At 41.7% G+C, this 17,870-nt stretch overlaps 1 protein-coding gene across 1 annotated transcript in view; it reads right to left on the bottom strand.

Annotated features, from left to right (window-relative positions):
- The window catches only part of RBM27 (RNA binding motif protein 27), a 647,841-nt gene that overhangs the window by 217,130 nt on the left and 412,841 nt on the right, over positions 1-17,870 (bottom strand). Inside the window, exon 18 of the mRNA XM_053719279.1 lies at positions 2,648-2,752. Within this exon, the coding sequence (XP_053575254.1) occupies positions 2,648-2,752 (105 nt within the window). The remainder of the gene's footprint in view (positions 1-2,647; positions 2,753-17,870) is intronic.

The raw sequence follows: 17,870 nt of genomic DNA on the forward strand, positions 1-17,870 counted from the left end.
AGTAGTACGTTTAGCAAGAGTACAGATAGCCCCATCAACTTTAGGGATTTTGTCCCAAAATTCTAATCTATCAGATGGCACAGGGTACAATTTCTTAAACCTTGGAGAAGGAGTAAATGAAGTACCCAGACTATTCCATTCCCTAGAAATTACTTCTGAAATAGCATCAGGAACTGGAAAAACTTCTGGAATAACTACATGAGGTTTAAAAACGGAATTTAAACGCTTATTAGTTTTAATATCAAGAGGACTAGACTCCTCCATATCTAAAGCAATCAACACTTCTTTAAGTAAAGAACGAATAAACTCCATCTTAAACAAATATGAAGATTTATCAGTATCAGTATCTGAGGCAGAATCTTCTGAACCAGATAGATCCTCATCAGAAACAGTTAAGTCAGAATGATGGCGGTCACTTAAAAATTCATCCGAAATATGAAAAGTTTTAAAAGATCTTTTACGTTTACTGGAAGGAGGAATAACAGACAGAGCCTTCCTAATAGAATTAGAAACAAATTCTTTTACATTAACAGGAACATCCTGAACATTAGATGTTGAGGAACAACAGGTAAAGGATTATTACTAATGGAGACACAATCTGCATTGGAAAGTTTATCATGGCAACTAACACAAACTACAGCCGGAGGAACAGTTACCACAAGTTTACAACAAATGCACTTAACTTTAGTAGAACCAGCATCAGGCAGCGTCTTTCCAGTAGTAGATTCTGATCCAGGGTCAGGATGCGACATCTTTTTGCGCCAAAAAAGTTTGCGCCAAGAATGACGCAATAAAATTAAGCATTTTCTGCCCCCGCGAGCCTAACAGCCCGCAGGGAAAAAATAGTCAATTGAAAATTTTCAAGGTAAGAAAAAAATATTTATTCATATGCATTATCCCAAATAATGAAACTGACAGTCTGAATGAAGGAATACTGATTATCCTGAATCATGGCAAATATAAGTTTAAAGACATATTTAGAACTTTACATATAAAGTGCCCAACTATAGCTTAGAGTGTCACAAAAAATAAGACTTACTTACCCCAGGACACTCATCTACATATAGTAGATAGCCAAACCAGTACTGAAACGAGAATCAGTAGAGGTAATGGTATATAAGAGTATATCGTCGATCTGAAAAGGGAGGTAAGAGATGAATCTCTACGACCGATAACAGAGAACCTATGAAATAGACCCCGTAGAAGGAGATCATTGAATTCAAATAGGCAATACTCTCCTCACATCCCTCTGACATTCACTGCACGCTGAGAGGAAAACCGGGCTCCAACCTGCTGCGGAGCGCATATCAACGTAGAATCTCTACGACCGATAACAGAGAACCTATGAAATAGATCCCCTAGAGGAAGACCATTGTATTCAAATAAGCAATACTCTCTTCACATCCCTCTGAGGGATGAGGGGTGCATTTATAGGCATTTTAAGGTTTGGGAAACTTTGCCCCTCCTGGTAGGAATGTATATCCCATACGTCACTAGCTCATGGACTCTTGATAATTACATGAAAGAAAAGACAACTGATCAGGTAAGCATAAATATTATTTATTATTACGTGTGGGAACTTAAAGCTCAGGTGTTTTGGTGTATCCTTCATCTCCTCCTAGTGGTTAGGAGGGGAATTCACACATGTGATGAGTTGTGGACTCTCACCATCTGATGAAAGAAATGGTGTCTTGACCAGGATAAACTAAGGGCCAGATTACAAGTGGAGTGCTAATTAACGCTTCCGTGTTAATTGTGCTAAAAGTAAGCTTTATGGACTCTTATTACGAGTTGAAAGTAAACTGTTTTCGCTTTTGAACTAACATGACAAAAAGCCGAAATTAGAACATTGCATACATACATAGATATACTTATTTAGACATGTATATGTATGTATCTCAATGTTAAACCTTTTGGGTGACTCTGAGATCACATATCTTTAAACACTTATAACTGTTTTGTGCAATATTTTTTTGTAATTATTAGATAGTGTTATTATGAGTGTATTTTTTAGGTGTTTTGTGCAACTTTTTTATTTTGCAAAACAGTTAAAGGGACATGAAACCCCAAATTTTTCTTTTATGATTTAGATAGAGAATACAATTTTAATCATCTTTCCAGTTTACTTCTATTATCAAATTTGCTTCATTCTCTTAGTATGCTTTGTTCAACGAGCAGTAATGCACTCCTGGTTTCTAACTGAACACATGGGTGAGCCAATGACAATCAGTATATATATGCAGCCACCAATCAGCAGCTAGAACCTAGGTTCTTTGCAGTTTCCCAGCTTACCTAGATAAACATTTCAGCAAAGGAAAACAAGAGAAGGAAGCAAATTAAATAATAGAAGTAAATTGGAAAGTTGTTAAAAATTGTATGCTCTGTCTAAATTATGAATGTCTAATTATGATGTTACTGTCCCTTTAATCACAGCTCTGAGGACATGGTAATCATTCTAGCATAAATCATAATTGCGCTCAAGCAATCGCATCTACTTTCAACTTGTGATGCCAGCACAATTTAAACTGCGCGCAAATAAAGCACGAAAAAAAACAATATTGCTTGCGCAAACATTTGCGATCCATTCGTAATCTGGCCCTAAATTTGTGAAAATAAAAAGGTTTAATGAAACAAGTTAAAATCTTACCTCAACCTGCAACTGATTGAGCTTTTTCCTCAACTCTGTGGTATCTTCCCCCGAGCTGAGTCGTTTGTGCAAGTCCATTTCTGCATCCAAGAGTTCCTTCTGGGTCTTAAACCAGAGAATAAAAAGGTGAATGGATTGAACATTCATTACTTCATGCTTGAGAAAACCTAACATGGAACTTTTACCACTGATCCTACTTAAAGGACAGTTAATTTATATTCATTATTTAATTTAAATCCTTGTTCACAACAGGTAAATGTGCTGTGTGTGATACTATAAACATCAACTATATCAGTACAGAACCGATTATAGCATACACTTCTTAGCTCTGTTGTGCAGGCACCATGAGTAGTATCAAAGTGATGCTTAATTCTAAAACTTAACTCGTATTCAATTCTTATTTCTTTCATCTTGTGTGTATCGAAAAAACATAATTTATGCTTACCTGATAAATTTATTTCTCTTGTGGTGTATCCAGTCCACGGATCATCCATTACTTGTGGGATATTCTCCTTCCCAACAGGAAGTTGCAAGAGGATCACCCACAGCAGAGCTGTCTATATAGCTCCTCCCCTAACTGCCATATCCAGTCATTCGACCGAAGACAAGCAAGAGAAAGGAGAAACCATAGGGTGCAGTGGTGACTGTAGTTTAAAGTTAAAAAATACCTGCCTTAAAATGACAGGGCGGGCCGTGGACTGGATACACCACAAGAGAAATAAATTTATCAGGTAAGCATAAATTATGTTTTCTCTTGTAAGGTGTATCCAGTCCATGGATCATCCATTACTTGTGGGATACCAATACCAAAGCTAAAGTACACGGATGAAGGGAGGGACAAGGCAGGTACTTAAACGGAAGGTACCACTGCCTCTAAAACCTTTCTCCCAAAAATAGCCTCCGAAGAAGCAAAAGTATCAAATTTATAGAATTTTGAAAAAGTATGAAGCGAAGACCAAGTCGCCACCTTGCAAATCTGTTCAACAGAAGCCTCATTTTTAAAAGGCCCATGTGGAAGCCACAGCTCTAGTAGAATGAGCTGTAATCCTCTCAGGAGGCTGCTGGCCAGCAGTCTCATAAGCTAAGCGTATTATACTTCTTAGCCAAAGTGAAAGAAGTTGCCGAAGCCTTTTGGCCTTTCCTCTGTCCAAAGTAAACAACAAACAAAGCAGATGTTTGACGAAAATCTTTAGTAGCTTGTAAATAATACTTTAAAGCACGAACCACGTCAAGATTGTGTAATAGACGTTCCTTCTTTGAAGAAGGATTAGGACACAATGATGGAACAACAATATCCTGATTGATATTCTTATTAGATACCACCTTAGGTAAAAACCCAGGTTTGGTACGCAAAACTACCTTATCTGCATGGAAGATCAGATAAGGGGGATCACATTGTAAGGCAGATAACTCGGAAACTCTACGAGCCGAGGAAATAGCTACCAAAAATAGAACCTTCCAAGATAAAATCTTGATATCTATGGAATGAAGAGGTTCAACCAGAACCCCTTGAAGAACTTTAAGAACCAAATTTTAACTCCATGGCGGAGCAACAGGTTTAAACACAGGCTTGATTCTAACTAAAGCCTGTCAAAATGCCTCAACGTCTGGAATATCCGCCAGACGCTTGTGCAAAAGAATAGACAGAGCAGAAATCTGTCCCTTTAAAGTACTAGCTGACAATCCTTTTTCCAATCCTTCTTGGAGAAAAGATAATATCCTGGGAATCCTGACTTTACTCCATGAGTAACCCTTGGATTCACACCAATAAAGATATTTACGCCATATCTTATGATAGATTTTCCTGGTGACAGGCTTTCGTGCCTGAATTAAGGTATCAATGACTGACTCTGAGAAGCCACGCTTTGATAAAATCAAGTGTTCAATCTCCAGGCAGTCAGTCTCAGAGAAATTAGATTTGGATGGTTGAAAGGACCCTGAAGTAGAAGGTCCTGTCTCAGCGGCAGAGTCCATGGTGGAAAGGATGACATGTCCACCAGATCTGCATACCAGGTCCTGCGTGGCCACGCAGGCACTATCAAGATCACCGATGCTCTCTCCTGCTTGATTTTGGCAATCAGACATGGGAGCAGAGGAAACGGTGGAAACACATAAGCCAGGTTGAAGGACCAAGGTGCTGCTAGAGCATCTATCAGCGTCGCCTTGGGATCCCTGGACCTGGATCCGTAACAAGGAAGTTTGGCGTTCTGGCGAGACGCCATGAGATCCAGTTCTGGTTTGCCCCAACGATGAATCAATTGGGCAAAGACCTCCGGATGGAGTTCCCACTACCCCGGATGAAAAGTCTGACGACTTAGAAAATCCGCCTCCCAGTTCACTACACCTGGGATATGGATAGCTGATAGGTGGCAAGAGTGAATCTCTGCCCAGCGAATTATCTTTGAGACTTCCAACATCGCTAGGGAACTCCTTGTGCCCCCTTGATGGTTGATGTAAGCCACAGTCGTGATGTTGTCCGACTGAAATCTGATGAACCTCATTGTTGCTAGCTGAGGCCAAGCCTGAAGAGCATTGAATATCGCTCTTAGTTCAAGAATGTTTATCGGAAGGAGTGTCTCCTCCTGAGTCCACGATCCCTGAGCCTTACTTCCATACACGGAGCCACCGAAGGGCGAGAAGTGGAATAAAGAACACGGCAGGAATTTAGAAGATTCGATAACCTGGACTCTGTCAGGTAAATCCTCATTTCTACAGAATCTATTAGAGATCCCAGAAAGGAGACTCTTGTGAGAGGGGATAGAGAACTCTTTTCTTCGTTCACCTTCCACCCATGCGACCTCAGAAATGCCAGAACTATGTCCGTGCGAGACTTGGCAATTTGGAAATTTGACGCCTGTATCAGAATGTCGTCTAAATAAGGGGCCACTGCTATCCCCCGCGGCCTTAGGACTGCCAGAAGTGACCCCAGAACCTTCGTAAAGATTCTTGGGGCTGTAGCTAACCCAAAGGGAAGAGCTACAAACTGGTAATGCCTGCCTAGGAAGGCAAACCTGAGAAACCGATGATGATCTTTGTGTATCGGAATGTGAACATAAGCATCCTTTAAATCCACTGTAGTCATGTATTGACCTTCCTGGATCATAGGTAGGATGGTACGAATAGTCTCCATCTTGAATGATGGGACCCTGAGGAATTTGTTTAAGATCTTGAGATCTAAGATTGGTCTGAAGGTTCCCTCTTTTTTGGGAACCACAAACAGATTTGAATAAAATCCCTGTCCCTGTTCCTCCTTTGGAACTGGATGGATCACTCCCATAACTAGGAGGTCTTGTACACAGTGTAAGAATGCCTCTCTCTTTATCTGGTTTGCAGATAATTGTGAAAGGTGAAATCTCCCTTTTGGAGGAGAAGCTCTGAAGTCCAGAAGATATCCCTGGGATACAATTTCCAACGCCCAGGGATCCTGAACATCTGTTGCCCAAGCCTGGGCGAAGAGCGAAAGTCTGCCCCCTACTAGATCAGTTACCGGATAGAGGACCAATCCTTCATGCTGTCTTTGAGGCAGCAGCAGTTTTTTTGGCCTGCTTACCTTTGTTCCAGGTCTGGTTAGGTCTCCAGACTGACTTGGACTGGGCAAAAGTTTCCTCTTGTTTTGGATTAGAGGAAGTTGATGCCGCACTCGCCTTGAAGTTTCGAAAGGCACAAAAATTAGTCTGTTTGGCCCTTGATTTGGACCTATCCTGAGGAAGGGCATGACCTTTTCCTCCAGTGATATCAGAAATGATCACCTTCAAACCAGGCCCGAATAGGGTTTGCCCCTTGAAGGGAATATTAAGCAGCTTAGACTTTGAAGTAACGTCAGATGACCATGATTTAAGCCATAGCGCCCTGCGCGCCTGAATAGCAAAACCAGAATTCTTAGCCGTTAGTTTAGTCAAATGAACAATGGCATCAGAAACAAAAGAATTGGCTAGCGTAAGTACTCTAAGCTTGTCAAGTATATCATCCAATGGGGTCTCTACCTGTAAAGCCTCTTCCAGAGACTCAAACCAGAAAGCCGCAGCAGCAGTGACTGGGGCAATGCATGCAAGGGGCTGTAGAATAAAACCTTGTTGAATAAACATTTTCTTAAGGTAACCCTCTAACTTTTTATCCATTGGATCTAAGAAAGCACAACTGTCCTCGACAGGGATAGTAGTACGCTTAGCTAGGGTAGAAACTGCTCTCTCCACCTTAGGGACCGTTTGCCATAAGTCCCGTGTGGTGGCATCTATTGGAAACATTTTCTTAAAAATAGGAGGGGGAGAGAACGGCACACCTGGTCTATCCCATTCCTTAGTAATAATTTCTGTAAACCTTTTAGGTATTGGAAAAACATCAGTGCACACCGGCACTGCATAGTATTTATCCAATCTACACAATTTCTCTGGCACTGCAATTGTATCACAGTCATTCAGAGCAGCTAAAACCTCCCTGAGCAACACGCGGAGGTGTTCAAGCTTAAATTTTAAAAAGTTGACATATCAGAATCAGGTTGAATCCTCTTCCCTGAGTCAGAAACATCACCCACAGAAAGAAGCTCTCCTTCCTCAGCTTCTGCATATTGTGAGGGAGTATCAGACATAGCTACTAAAGCGTCAGTATGCTCTGTATTTCTTCTAACTCCAGAGCTGTCTCGCTTTCCTCGTAACCCAGGTAGTCTGGATAATACAGCTGACAGTGTATTATCCATGACTGCCGCCATGTCTTGTAAGGTAAACGCCATGGGCGAACTAGATGTACTTGGCGTCATTTGAGCGTGAATCCCTTGAGCGGGAGTCAAAGGGTCTGACACGTGGGGCGAGTTAGTCGGCATAACTTCCCCCTCGTCAGATTCCTCTGGTGATAAATTTTTTAAAAAGACAGAATATGGTCTTTATAACTTAAAGTGAAATCAGTACATTTGGTACACATTCTAAGAGGGGGTTCCACCATGGCTTCTAAACATAATGAACAAGGAGTTTCCTCTATGTCAGACATGTTTAAACAGACTACAATGAGACCAGCAAGCTTGGAAAACACTTTAAAGCAAGTTAACAAGCAAAAATAAAAACGGTACTTACCCTTTAAGAAAAATAAAAAAGGTCAGAATTTGAAAAAACAGTAAATCAAACGAATTTTTTACAGTGTGTATAATAAGCTAGCAGAGCATTGCACCCACTTGCAAATGGATGATTAACCCCTTAGTTAAAAAAACGGATCAAAAAATGATATAGAAGTTTTTTTAACAGTCACAACAAACTGCCACAGCTTTGCTGTGGCCCTACCTTGCCATACAAACGACTTTGGAAAGCCTAAAAACCCTTCAGAGAGGTCCTTTAGCATTCAGGGGACTCCTTCAGGAAAGCTGGATGTCTCAGTCTGTAAAACTTACTGCGCAATTAAGCGCTAAATTAGGCCCCTCCCACTCATGTCTAAACAGTGGTATGCCTAAGAAAACTGTTTCTAGGCAAATTTAAGCCAGCCATGTGGAAAAAAACTAGGCCCCAATAAAGTTTTATCACCAAAACATATATAAAAACGTTTAAACACTGCCAGCAAACATTTTATATGACAGGAATTGAAAATTCATAAGAGTATTACCTATGACAGTAAGCATGATACCAGTCGCTATTAAATCACTGTAATCAGGCTTACCTTAAATAAATCTGGTATCAGCAGCATTTTCTAGCATTTACATCCTCTAGAAAAAATTTTAACTGCACAAACCTCATAGCAGGATAACCTGCATGCCATTCCCCAGCTGAAGTTACCTCTCTCTTCAGTTATGTGTGAGAACAGCAATGGATCTTAGTTACAATCTGCTAAGATCATTAGAGACCACAGGCAGATTCTTCTTCTATTTTCTGCCTGGGACAAAAATAGTACAACTCCGGTACCATTTAAAAATAAAAAACTTTTGATTGAAGAAAAAAAATAACTACGTTTCACCACATCTCTCTTACTGCTTCCATGCTTGTCGAGATATGGCAGTTAGGGGAGGAGCTATATAGAAAGCTCTGCTGTGGGTGATCCTCTTGCAACTTCCTGTTGGGAAGGAGAATATCCCACAAGTAATGGATGATCCTTGGACTGGATACACCTTACAAGAGAAATTTGCACACATTTGCTATGCCTTTGATTTCATATAAATTAAAATTAGGTATGTAGGGATAAAACAAGAATATATAACCTGCTACCAATACTGCAAAATACTGTGGATGAAAAGTGTGTTGTCTTAATTTATATCCAATTATATCTTGTACTATAGTCTGACATATGTAAATAAATATATTCTGCCTCTGCTGCATCAGTGACATTTTACATTTTAAGAACGACCAACTCAAACGTTAAATGGACAGTCTACTCCAGAATTGCTATGGTTCAAAAAGATAATCCCTTTATTACCCATTCTTCAGTTTTGCACAACCAACACGGTTATATAAATACACTTTATAGCTCATAGTTACCTTGTATCTAAGCATTTGCAGACTGCCCCCTTATTTCAGTTCGACATAATTGCATTTTAGCCAATCAGTGCTGACTCCTGGGGAGTGAGCATAATGTTATCTATGACACACATGAACTAGCACAGTCTAGCTATAAAAACTGTCAAAGTGTACTGAGATAAGAGGCAGCCTTCAAGGGCTTAGAAATTAGCATTTGAGCATACACATGGAGGCAGGGACTTCCTCCTTCAGCAATAAGTTCCATTAAGTGAATCTGGAGCTGGGGTAAGGGCTTTGAAGACACGCATGACAGCTCTGTTAGAACCCCCCTCAGATTAAAATGCATTTTAAGTGATAATAACCTGCACTTGATGCTATTTAAAATGAGGGGGGCTCAGAGTCTGCCCTTTCAAATAACAGAATTGCATGCCTGTGTAAGATGCACTTAAAAGTGCTTTTTAACTTGGGGGCAGGGGGGCTCAAACAGGAGCACCTATCTCTCCCTCCATTTGTGCTAGAGGAACAAGTAAATCTTCATAAAAAAAATCAAAATTAGCTTGCCATCACATAGAAAGCTTCACTTGTTCTTCTAGCAGAGGGTTCTTCAAACCACCATTTGGGACCAATTACTGGGCCACAATACCATGTTTACTGGGTCGCGACGTGTGTGTGTGTGTGTGTGTGTACACTGATGATTAGGGAGGGACAAGACAGGTAACCTAAACAGAAGGCACTACTGCTTTAAGAGCCTTTTCTCCCAAAAGAACCTCAGCCGAGGCAAAAAAATCAAATATGTAAAATTTGGACAGGATATGCAGAGAAGACCAAGTAGCAGCCTTGCAAATCCATGTCACAGAAGCTTCATTTTGAAAACCAAAAAGAAGAGACAGCCCTAGTGGAAATAACTGAAATTCTCTCAGGAGACTGCTACCCAGGAGTCTCATAGGCAAATCCATTTTTACTTCTTTTATCAGATAAAGAAAAATAGCAGAAGCTTTCTGACCTCTACGTTTCCCAGAGAAATAAACAAACAAAGTCAGAAGACTGGCGAAATCTCCTGAAAATAAAATTTAATAGCACGCACAACCTCCAAGTCGTGCAAGAAACGTTCTTCAGAAAAGAAGAACTATGTCAAAGAAAAGGAACAACAATTTCCTGATAAAATTCTTTTTGTCCGAAACCACTTTAGGAGGGAACCTAACATAGTACGAAGATCCGCCTCATCGGCATGAAAGAAAAGATAAGGCGAATCACACTGCAAAGCTGAGAGTTCTGACACTCTCCGAGCAGATGAGATAGCAATAAGAAACAAAACCTTCCAAGATAACAACTTAATATCTATAGAAAGCAATGGCTCAAACGGAGCTTGCTGCAAAACTTTAAGAACAAAGTTAAGGCCCCCAGGAATGAGCAACCGACTCAAACAGGCCTGATTCTGACCAAGGCCTGACCAAAAGATTACACATCTGGCACGTTCGCCAGACGCTTATGCAACAAAATAGAAAACGCAGAAATCTGACCCTTCAGAGAACTGACTGACAAAACTTTTCTCCAGACCTTTCTGTAGAAAGAACAAAATTCTAAGAATCCTAACCCTACTCTAGGAGTAGCCCTTGGATTCACACCAATAAAGATATTTACGCCATATCTATGGTAAATCTTTCTCGTAACAGGTTTGCAAGCCTGAATCATGGTCTCAATGACCAATCAGAAAAAACACACTTAGACAAAACTAAGCATTCAAACTCCAAGCAGACAGCTTCAGAGAAACGAAATTTGGATGAAAGAAGAGACCCTGAATCAGAAGGTCCTACACCTCAGAGGAGTCTATCGATGCTCTTCTCCTGTTTGAAACGAGTAATGACTCGTGGAAGGAGAATAAAACGGAAGAAACCGGTATACTAGCCTGAAATCCCAAGGGACTGCCAGAGCATCTGTCAGAGCGGCCTGAGGATCTCTTGACTTCAAATCGTAGCTTGGCAGCTTGCCATTCTGCTGAGACGCCAACAGATCCAACACATGCACCCATTTGAGTGTTAAGTTGGATGGAATGCCCACTCCTCAGAAAGAAAATGTGTCTGCTCAGGAAATCCGCTTCCCAGATGTTTCCTAGAATGTGGATAGCAGATAAACAATTGGAGATTCCGCCCACTGAATAAACCGAGCCACCTACTTCATGGCTTAAGGAATTTCGAATTCCTTCCTGGAGGTAGATGTAATCTGCTGAGGATCCAACTGGAATCTGAAAAACCGGGCACAATTGAGGTCAGGCCATCAGAGCTTTTAAAAAATCGCTTTCCACTCCAAGATGTTTATGAGGAGAGCAGACTTCTATCGAGTCCATAGTCCTTGTACCTAAAACAAGTCCCAGACTGCACTCCAGCCCAGTAGGCTGATGTCCGTAGACACAAACATCCAGGAAGGTCTCTGGAAGCACATGCCCTAAGACAGATGCTCCTGAGAACACCACCACAGAAGAAGTTTCTTAACGACTGAACTAGATCTATCCTCTAAGACAAATCTGAACAGCCCCCTCTTTATTGCCGGAGCATGCAAGGGAGCAAACAATGGGAACATGTCCATGGAGACAGCCAGTAGACCATTACCTCCATCCGCTGACTCACCAATAGCCGAGCCTTAAACTCAAAGAGGGGCAAAAGAAGAGAATCTTAGATGTTTTAATCTCTGTCAGAGAGATTACCGTAGATAAAGAAAATACTATTGTTTCTAAGAAAACAATCCATGTAGAAGAATAAGGGCACTCATTTCCAGATTCACTTCCCATCCCTGGAAACGTGGCAAGAAATAAAAATCTCAGAATAATTGTCCTTTAAACATACAGCACCTGAACCAAATGCCGTCCAGAAAAAGCGTTACCAACTGAAAGTCTTTCAGAACGGCAAATCTCAGGAACCAGAAAATACAGGTCCTTTAGGTCAATGGTCCGAAAGAACTAACCCTCCTGGATCTAAGGAAAAGAGGAAAAACATAATTTATGTAAGAACTTACCTGATAAATTCATTTCTTTCATATTAGCAAGAGTCCATGAGCTAGTGACGTATGGGATATACATTCCTACCAGGAGGGGCAAAGTTTCCCAAACCTCAAAATGCCTATAAATACACCCCTCACCACACCCACAAATCAGTTTAACGGATAGCCAAGAAGTGGGGTGATAAGAAAAAAGTGCGAAAGCATAAAAAATAAGGAATTGGAATAGTTGTGCTTTATACAAAAAAATCATAACCACCACAAAAAAAAGGGTGGGCCTCATGGACTCTTGCTAATATGAAAGAAATGAATTTATCAGGTAAGTTCTTACATAAATTATGTTTTCTTTCATGTAATTAGCAAGAGTCCATGAGCTAGTGACGTATGGGATAATAAATACCCAAGATGTGGAACTTCCACGCAAGAGTCACTAGAGAGGGAGGGATAAAAATAAAGACAGCCAATTCCGCTGAAAAACAATCCACACGCCAAAATAAAGTTTCAATCTTATAATGAAAAAAACTGAAATTATAAGCAGAAGAATCAAAGTGAAACAGCTGCCTGAAGTACTTTTCTACCAAAAACTGCTTCAGAAGAAGAAAACACATCAAAATGGTAGAATTTAGTAAAAGTATGCAAAGAAGACCAAGTTGCTGCTTTGCAAATCTGATCAACCGAAGCTTCATTCCTAAATGCCCAGGAAGTAGAAACTGACCTAGTAGAATGAGCTGTAATCCTTTGAGGCGGAGTTTTACCCAACTCGCCATAAGCATGATGAATCAAAGACTTTAACCAAGACGCCAAAGAAATGGCAGAAGCCTTCTGACCTTTCCTGGAACCGGAAAAGATAACAAATAGACTAGAGGTCTTACGGAAATCTTTAGTAGCTTCAACATAATATTTCAAAGCTCTAACTACATACAAAGAATGTAACGATCTTTCCTTAGAATTCTGAGGATTAGGACACAATGAAGGAACCACAATTTCTCTACTAATGTTGTTAGAATTCACAACCTTAGGTAAAAACTTAAATGAAGTCCGCAACACCGCCTTATCCTGATGAAAAATCAGAAAAGGAGATTCACAAGAAAGAGCAGATAACTCAGAAACTCTTCTAGCAGAAGAGATGGCCAAAAGGAACAATACTTTCCAAGAAAGTAATTTAATATCCAGAGAATGCATAGGTTCAAATGGAGGAGCTTGTAGAGCCCCCAGAAACAAATTCAAACTCCAAGGAGGAGAAATTGACTTAATGACAGGTTTCCACCTCCACGGGAGGCAAAGTTTGTAAAACTGATTTGTGGGTGTGGTGAGGGGTGTATTTATAGGCATTTTGAGGTTTGGGAAACTTTGCCCCTCCTGGTAGGAATGTATATCCCATACGTCACCAGCTCATGGACTCTTGCTAATTACATGAAAGAAACAAATATTTTCCGTGGCAAAGGACTGTACCTTGAGAAAAACTTGCAAGGACACTAAATCTAAAAATCTCAACGCAAGATAAATGCCTTTCTCTAATCTAGTCTACAGATAAACTTGAGAGGTGAAACCTGCCTCAGAGAGGAAGGTATAAGGAGCACCGAGATACTATGACCTCTCGTATTAATGTAAAATGAAAGCAGAGAAATTCAGACACCCACTTATCCAATCCTGGATCGGGGGTAAGACCTTAATGCTGAATTAAACTCAGCAGCCGGACTCTACTTTGACGACCATAAGGTCGATAATACTAGAAAGGCGTAGAAAAGACCCTTTTCCTCTAATTCTCGTAAGGAGCGCAAAAAGCTGTATCTTGGAGAAAAATTCTACCAAGAAAAAGCCACAACGCCCTGAGAGCTAGCACAACAAAACCAGGCATCTCGGCTCCTAGTCAAATGACTTGTATGGAAGAAATAGAGGAAAGAATAATCTAGCTCAAAAGCCTTAATTCGGTCTTGGATCTCCCAAGAAGTCTCTACCAATTGGTATCAGGCAGGGAGAAGCACCCAACAATGCAGCACTTGTCCTCTAAAGGTATTGAAGTCTTTTAGCCTGAGTAGAAATGCTCCTTCTACTATAGGCACCGAACGCCAAGATAATTAATGGGGACAGCGACAGGAAAGCATCTTAGAAAAGACAAGAAACGGGTAAAAATGAACCCCTGACTTCTCCCATTCCTGTGAAAGGAAAAATCCCCTTGCACGGTCTATATTACCATAGAATCCTAGCAAAAAACATAATTTATGCTTACCTGATAAATTCCTTTCTTCTGTTGTGTGATCAGTCCACGGGTCATCATTACTTCTGGGATATAACTCCTCCCCAACAGGAAATGCAAGAGGATTCACCCAGCAGAGCTGCATATAGCTCCTCCCCTCTACGTCACTCCCAGTCATTCGACCAAGAATCAACGAGAAAGGAGAAACCAAGGGTGAAGTGGTGACTGGAGTATAATTTAAAAAATATTTACCTGCCTTAAAAAACAGGGCGGGCCGTGGACTGATCACACAACAGAAGAAAGGAATTTATCAGGTAAGCATAAATTATGTTTTCTTCTGTTATGTGTGATCAGTCCACGGGTCATCATTACTTCTGGGATACCAATACCAAAGCAAAAGTACACGGATGACGGGAGGGATAGGCAGGCTCATTATACAGAAGGAACCACTGCCTGAAGAACCTTTCTCCCAAAAATAGCCTCCGAAGAAGCAAAAGTGTCAAATTTGTAAAATTTTGAAAAAGTATGGAGCGAAGACCAAGTTGCAGCCTTGCAAATCTGTTCAACAGAGGCCTCATTCTTAAAGGCCCAAGTGGAAGCCACAGCTCTAGTAGAATGAGCTGTAATTCTTTCAGGAGGCTGCTGTCCAGCAGTCTCATAGGCTAAACGAATTATGCTACGAAGCCAGAAGGAGAGAGAGGTAGCCGAAGCCTTATGACCTCTCCTCTGACCAGAGTACACGACAAACAGGGAAGACGTTTGTCGAAAATCCTTAGTTGCCTGCAAGTAGAACTTGAGGGCACGAACTACATCCAGATTGTGTAGAAGACGTTCCTTCTTTGAAGAAGGATTCGGGCACAGGGAAGGAACCACGATCTCTTGATTGATGTTCCTGTTAGTGACTACCTTAGGTAAGAACCCAGGTTTAGTACGCAGAACTACCTTATCTGAATGAAAAATCAAATAAGGAGAATCACAATGTAAAGCTGATAACTCAGAGACTCTCCGAGCCGAAGAAATAGCCATTAAAAATAACACTTTCCAAGATAACAACTTTATATCAATGGAATGAAGGGGTTCAAACGGAACTCCTTGTAGAACGTTAAGAACAAGGTTTAAACTCCATGGCGGAGCAACAGTTTTAAACACAGGCTTGATTCTAGCTAAAGCCTGACAAAAAGCCTGGACGTCTGGATTTTCTGACAGACGCCTGTGCAACAAGATGGACAGAGCTGAGATCTGTCCCTTTAATGAACTAGCCGATAAACCCTTTTCTAAACCTTCTTGTAGAAAGGACAATATCCTAGGAATCCTAACCTTACTCCAGGAGAAACCTTTGGATTCGCACCAGTATAGGTATTTACGCCATATCTTATGGTAAATCCTTCTGGTAACAGGCTTCCTAGCCTGTATCAGGGTATCAATAACCGACTCAGAAAAACCACGTTTTGATAAAATCAAGCGTTCAATTTCCAAGCAGTCAGCTTCAGAGAAGTTAGATTTTGATGTTTGAATGGACCCTGTATCAGAAGGTCCTGTCTTAGAGGTAGAGACCAAGGCGGACAGGATGACATGTCCACTAGATCTGCATACCAAGTCCTGCGTGGCCATGCAGGCGCTATTAGAATCACTGATGCTCTCTCCTGTTTGATTTTGGCAATCAATCGAGGAAGCAGCGGGAAGGGTGGAAACACATAAGCCATCCCGAAGTTCCAAGGTGCTGTCAAAGCATCTATCAGAACCGCTCCCGGATCCCTGGATCTGGACCCGTAGCGAGGGAGTTTGGCGTTCTGGCGAGACGCCATGAGATCTATCTCTGGTTTGCCCCAACGTCGAAGTATTTGGGCAAAGACCTCCGGATGAAGTTCCCACTCCCCCGGATGAAAAGTCTGGCGACTCAAGAAATCCGCCTCCCAGTTCTCCACTCCCGGGATGTGGATTGCTGACAGGTGGCAAGAGTGAGACTCTGCCCAGCGAATTATCTTTGATACTTCCATCATTGCTAGGGAGCTTCTTGTCCCTCCTTGATGGTTGATGTAAGCTACAGTCGTGATATTGTCCGACTGAAACCTGATGAACCCCCGAGTTTTTAACTGGGGCCAAGCCAGAAGGGCATTGAGAACTGCTCTCAATTCCAGAATGTTTATTGGTAGGAGACTTTCCTCCTGATTCCATTGTCCCTGAGCCTTCAGAGAATTCCAGACAGCGCCCCAACCTAGAAGGCTGGCGTCTGTTGTTACAATTGTCCAGTCCGGCCTGCTGAATGGCATCCCCCTGGACAGATGTGGCCGAGAAAGCCACCATAGAAGAGAGTTTCTGGTCTCTTGATCCAGATTCAGAGTAGGGGACAAGTCTGAGTAGTCCCCATTCCACTGACTCAGCATGCACAATTGCAGCGGTCTGAGATGTAGACGTGCAAAGGGTACTATGTCCATTGCTGCTACCATTAAGCCGATCACCTCCATGCATTGAGCTACTGACGGGAGTTGAATGGAATGAAGGACACGGCATGCATTTAGAAGCTTTGTTAATCTGTCTTCTGTCAGATAAATCTTCATTTCTACAGAATCTATAAGAGTCCCCAAGAATGGAACTCTTGTGAGAGGAAATAGAGAACTCTTCTTTTCGTTCACTTTCCATCCATGCGACCTTAGAAATGCCAGAACTAACTCTGTATGAGACTTGGCAGTTTGCAAGCTTGAAGCTTGTATCAGAATGTCGTCTAGGTACGGAGCTACCGAAATTCCTCGCGGTCTTAGTACCGCCAGAAGAGCACCCAGAACCTTTGTGAAGATTCTTGGAGCCGTAGCCAATCCGAATGGAAGAGCTACAAACTGGTAATGCCTGTCTAAGAAGGCAAACCTTAGATACCGGTAATGATCTTTGTGAATCGGTATGTGAAGGTAAGCATCCTTTAAATCCACTGTGGTCATGTACTGACCCTTTTGGATCATGGGTAAGATTGTCCGAATAGTTTCCATTTTGAACGATGGAACTCTTAGGAATTTGTTTAGGATCTTTAAATCCAAGATTGGCCTGAAAGTTCCCTCTTTTTTGGGAACCACAAACAGGTTTGAGTAAAACCCTTGTCCTTGTTCCGACCGCGGAACCGGATGGATCACTCCCATTAATAACAGATCTTGTACACAGCGTAGAAACGCTTCTTTCTTTATCTGGTTTGTTGACAACCTTGACAGATGAAATCTCCCTCTTGGGGGAGAGAATTTGAAGTCTAGAAGGTATCCCTGAGATATGATCTCTAGCGCCCAGGGATCCTGAACATCTCTTGCCCAAGCCTGGGCGAAGAGAGAGAGTCTGCCCCCCACTAGATCCGGTCCCGGATCGGGGGCCCTCGATTCATGCTGTCTTAGGGGCAGCAGCAGGTTTCCTGGCCTGCTTGCCCTTGTTCCAGGACTGGTTAGGTTTCCAGCCTTGTCTGTAACGAGCAACGGCTCCTTCCTGTTTTGGTGCAGTGGAAGTTGGTGCTGCTCCTGCTTTGAAATTCCGAAAGGGACGAAAATTAGACTGTCTAGCCTTAGCTTTGGCTTTGTCTTGAGGCAGGGCGTGGCCCTTACCTCCTGTAATGTCAGCGATAATTTCTTTCAAA

The sequence above is a fragment of the Bombina bombina genome, chromosome 6 (genome assembly GCF_027579735.1).
Source record: "Bombina bombina isolate aBomBom1 chromosome 6, aBomBom1.pri, whole genome shotgun sequence".
Classification (NCBI taxonomy): Eukaryota; Metazoa; Chordata; class Amphibia; order Anura; family Bombinatoridae; genus Bombina; species Bombina bombina.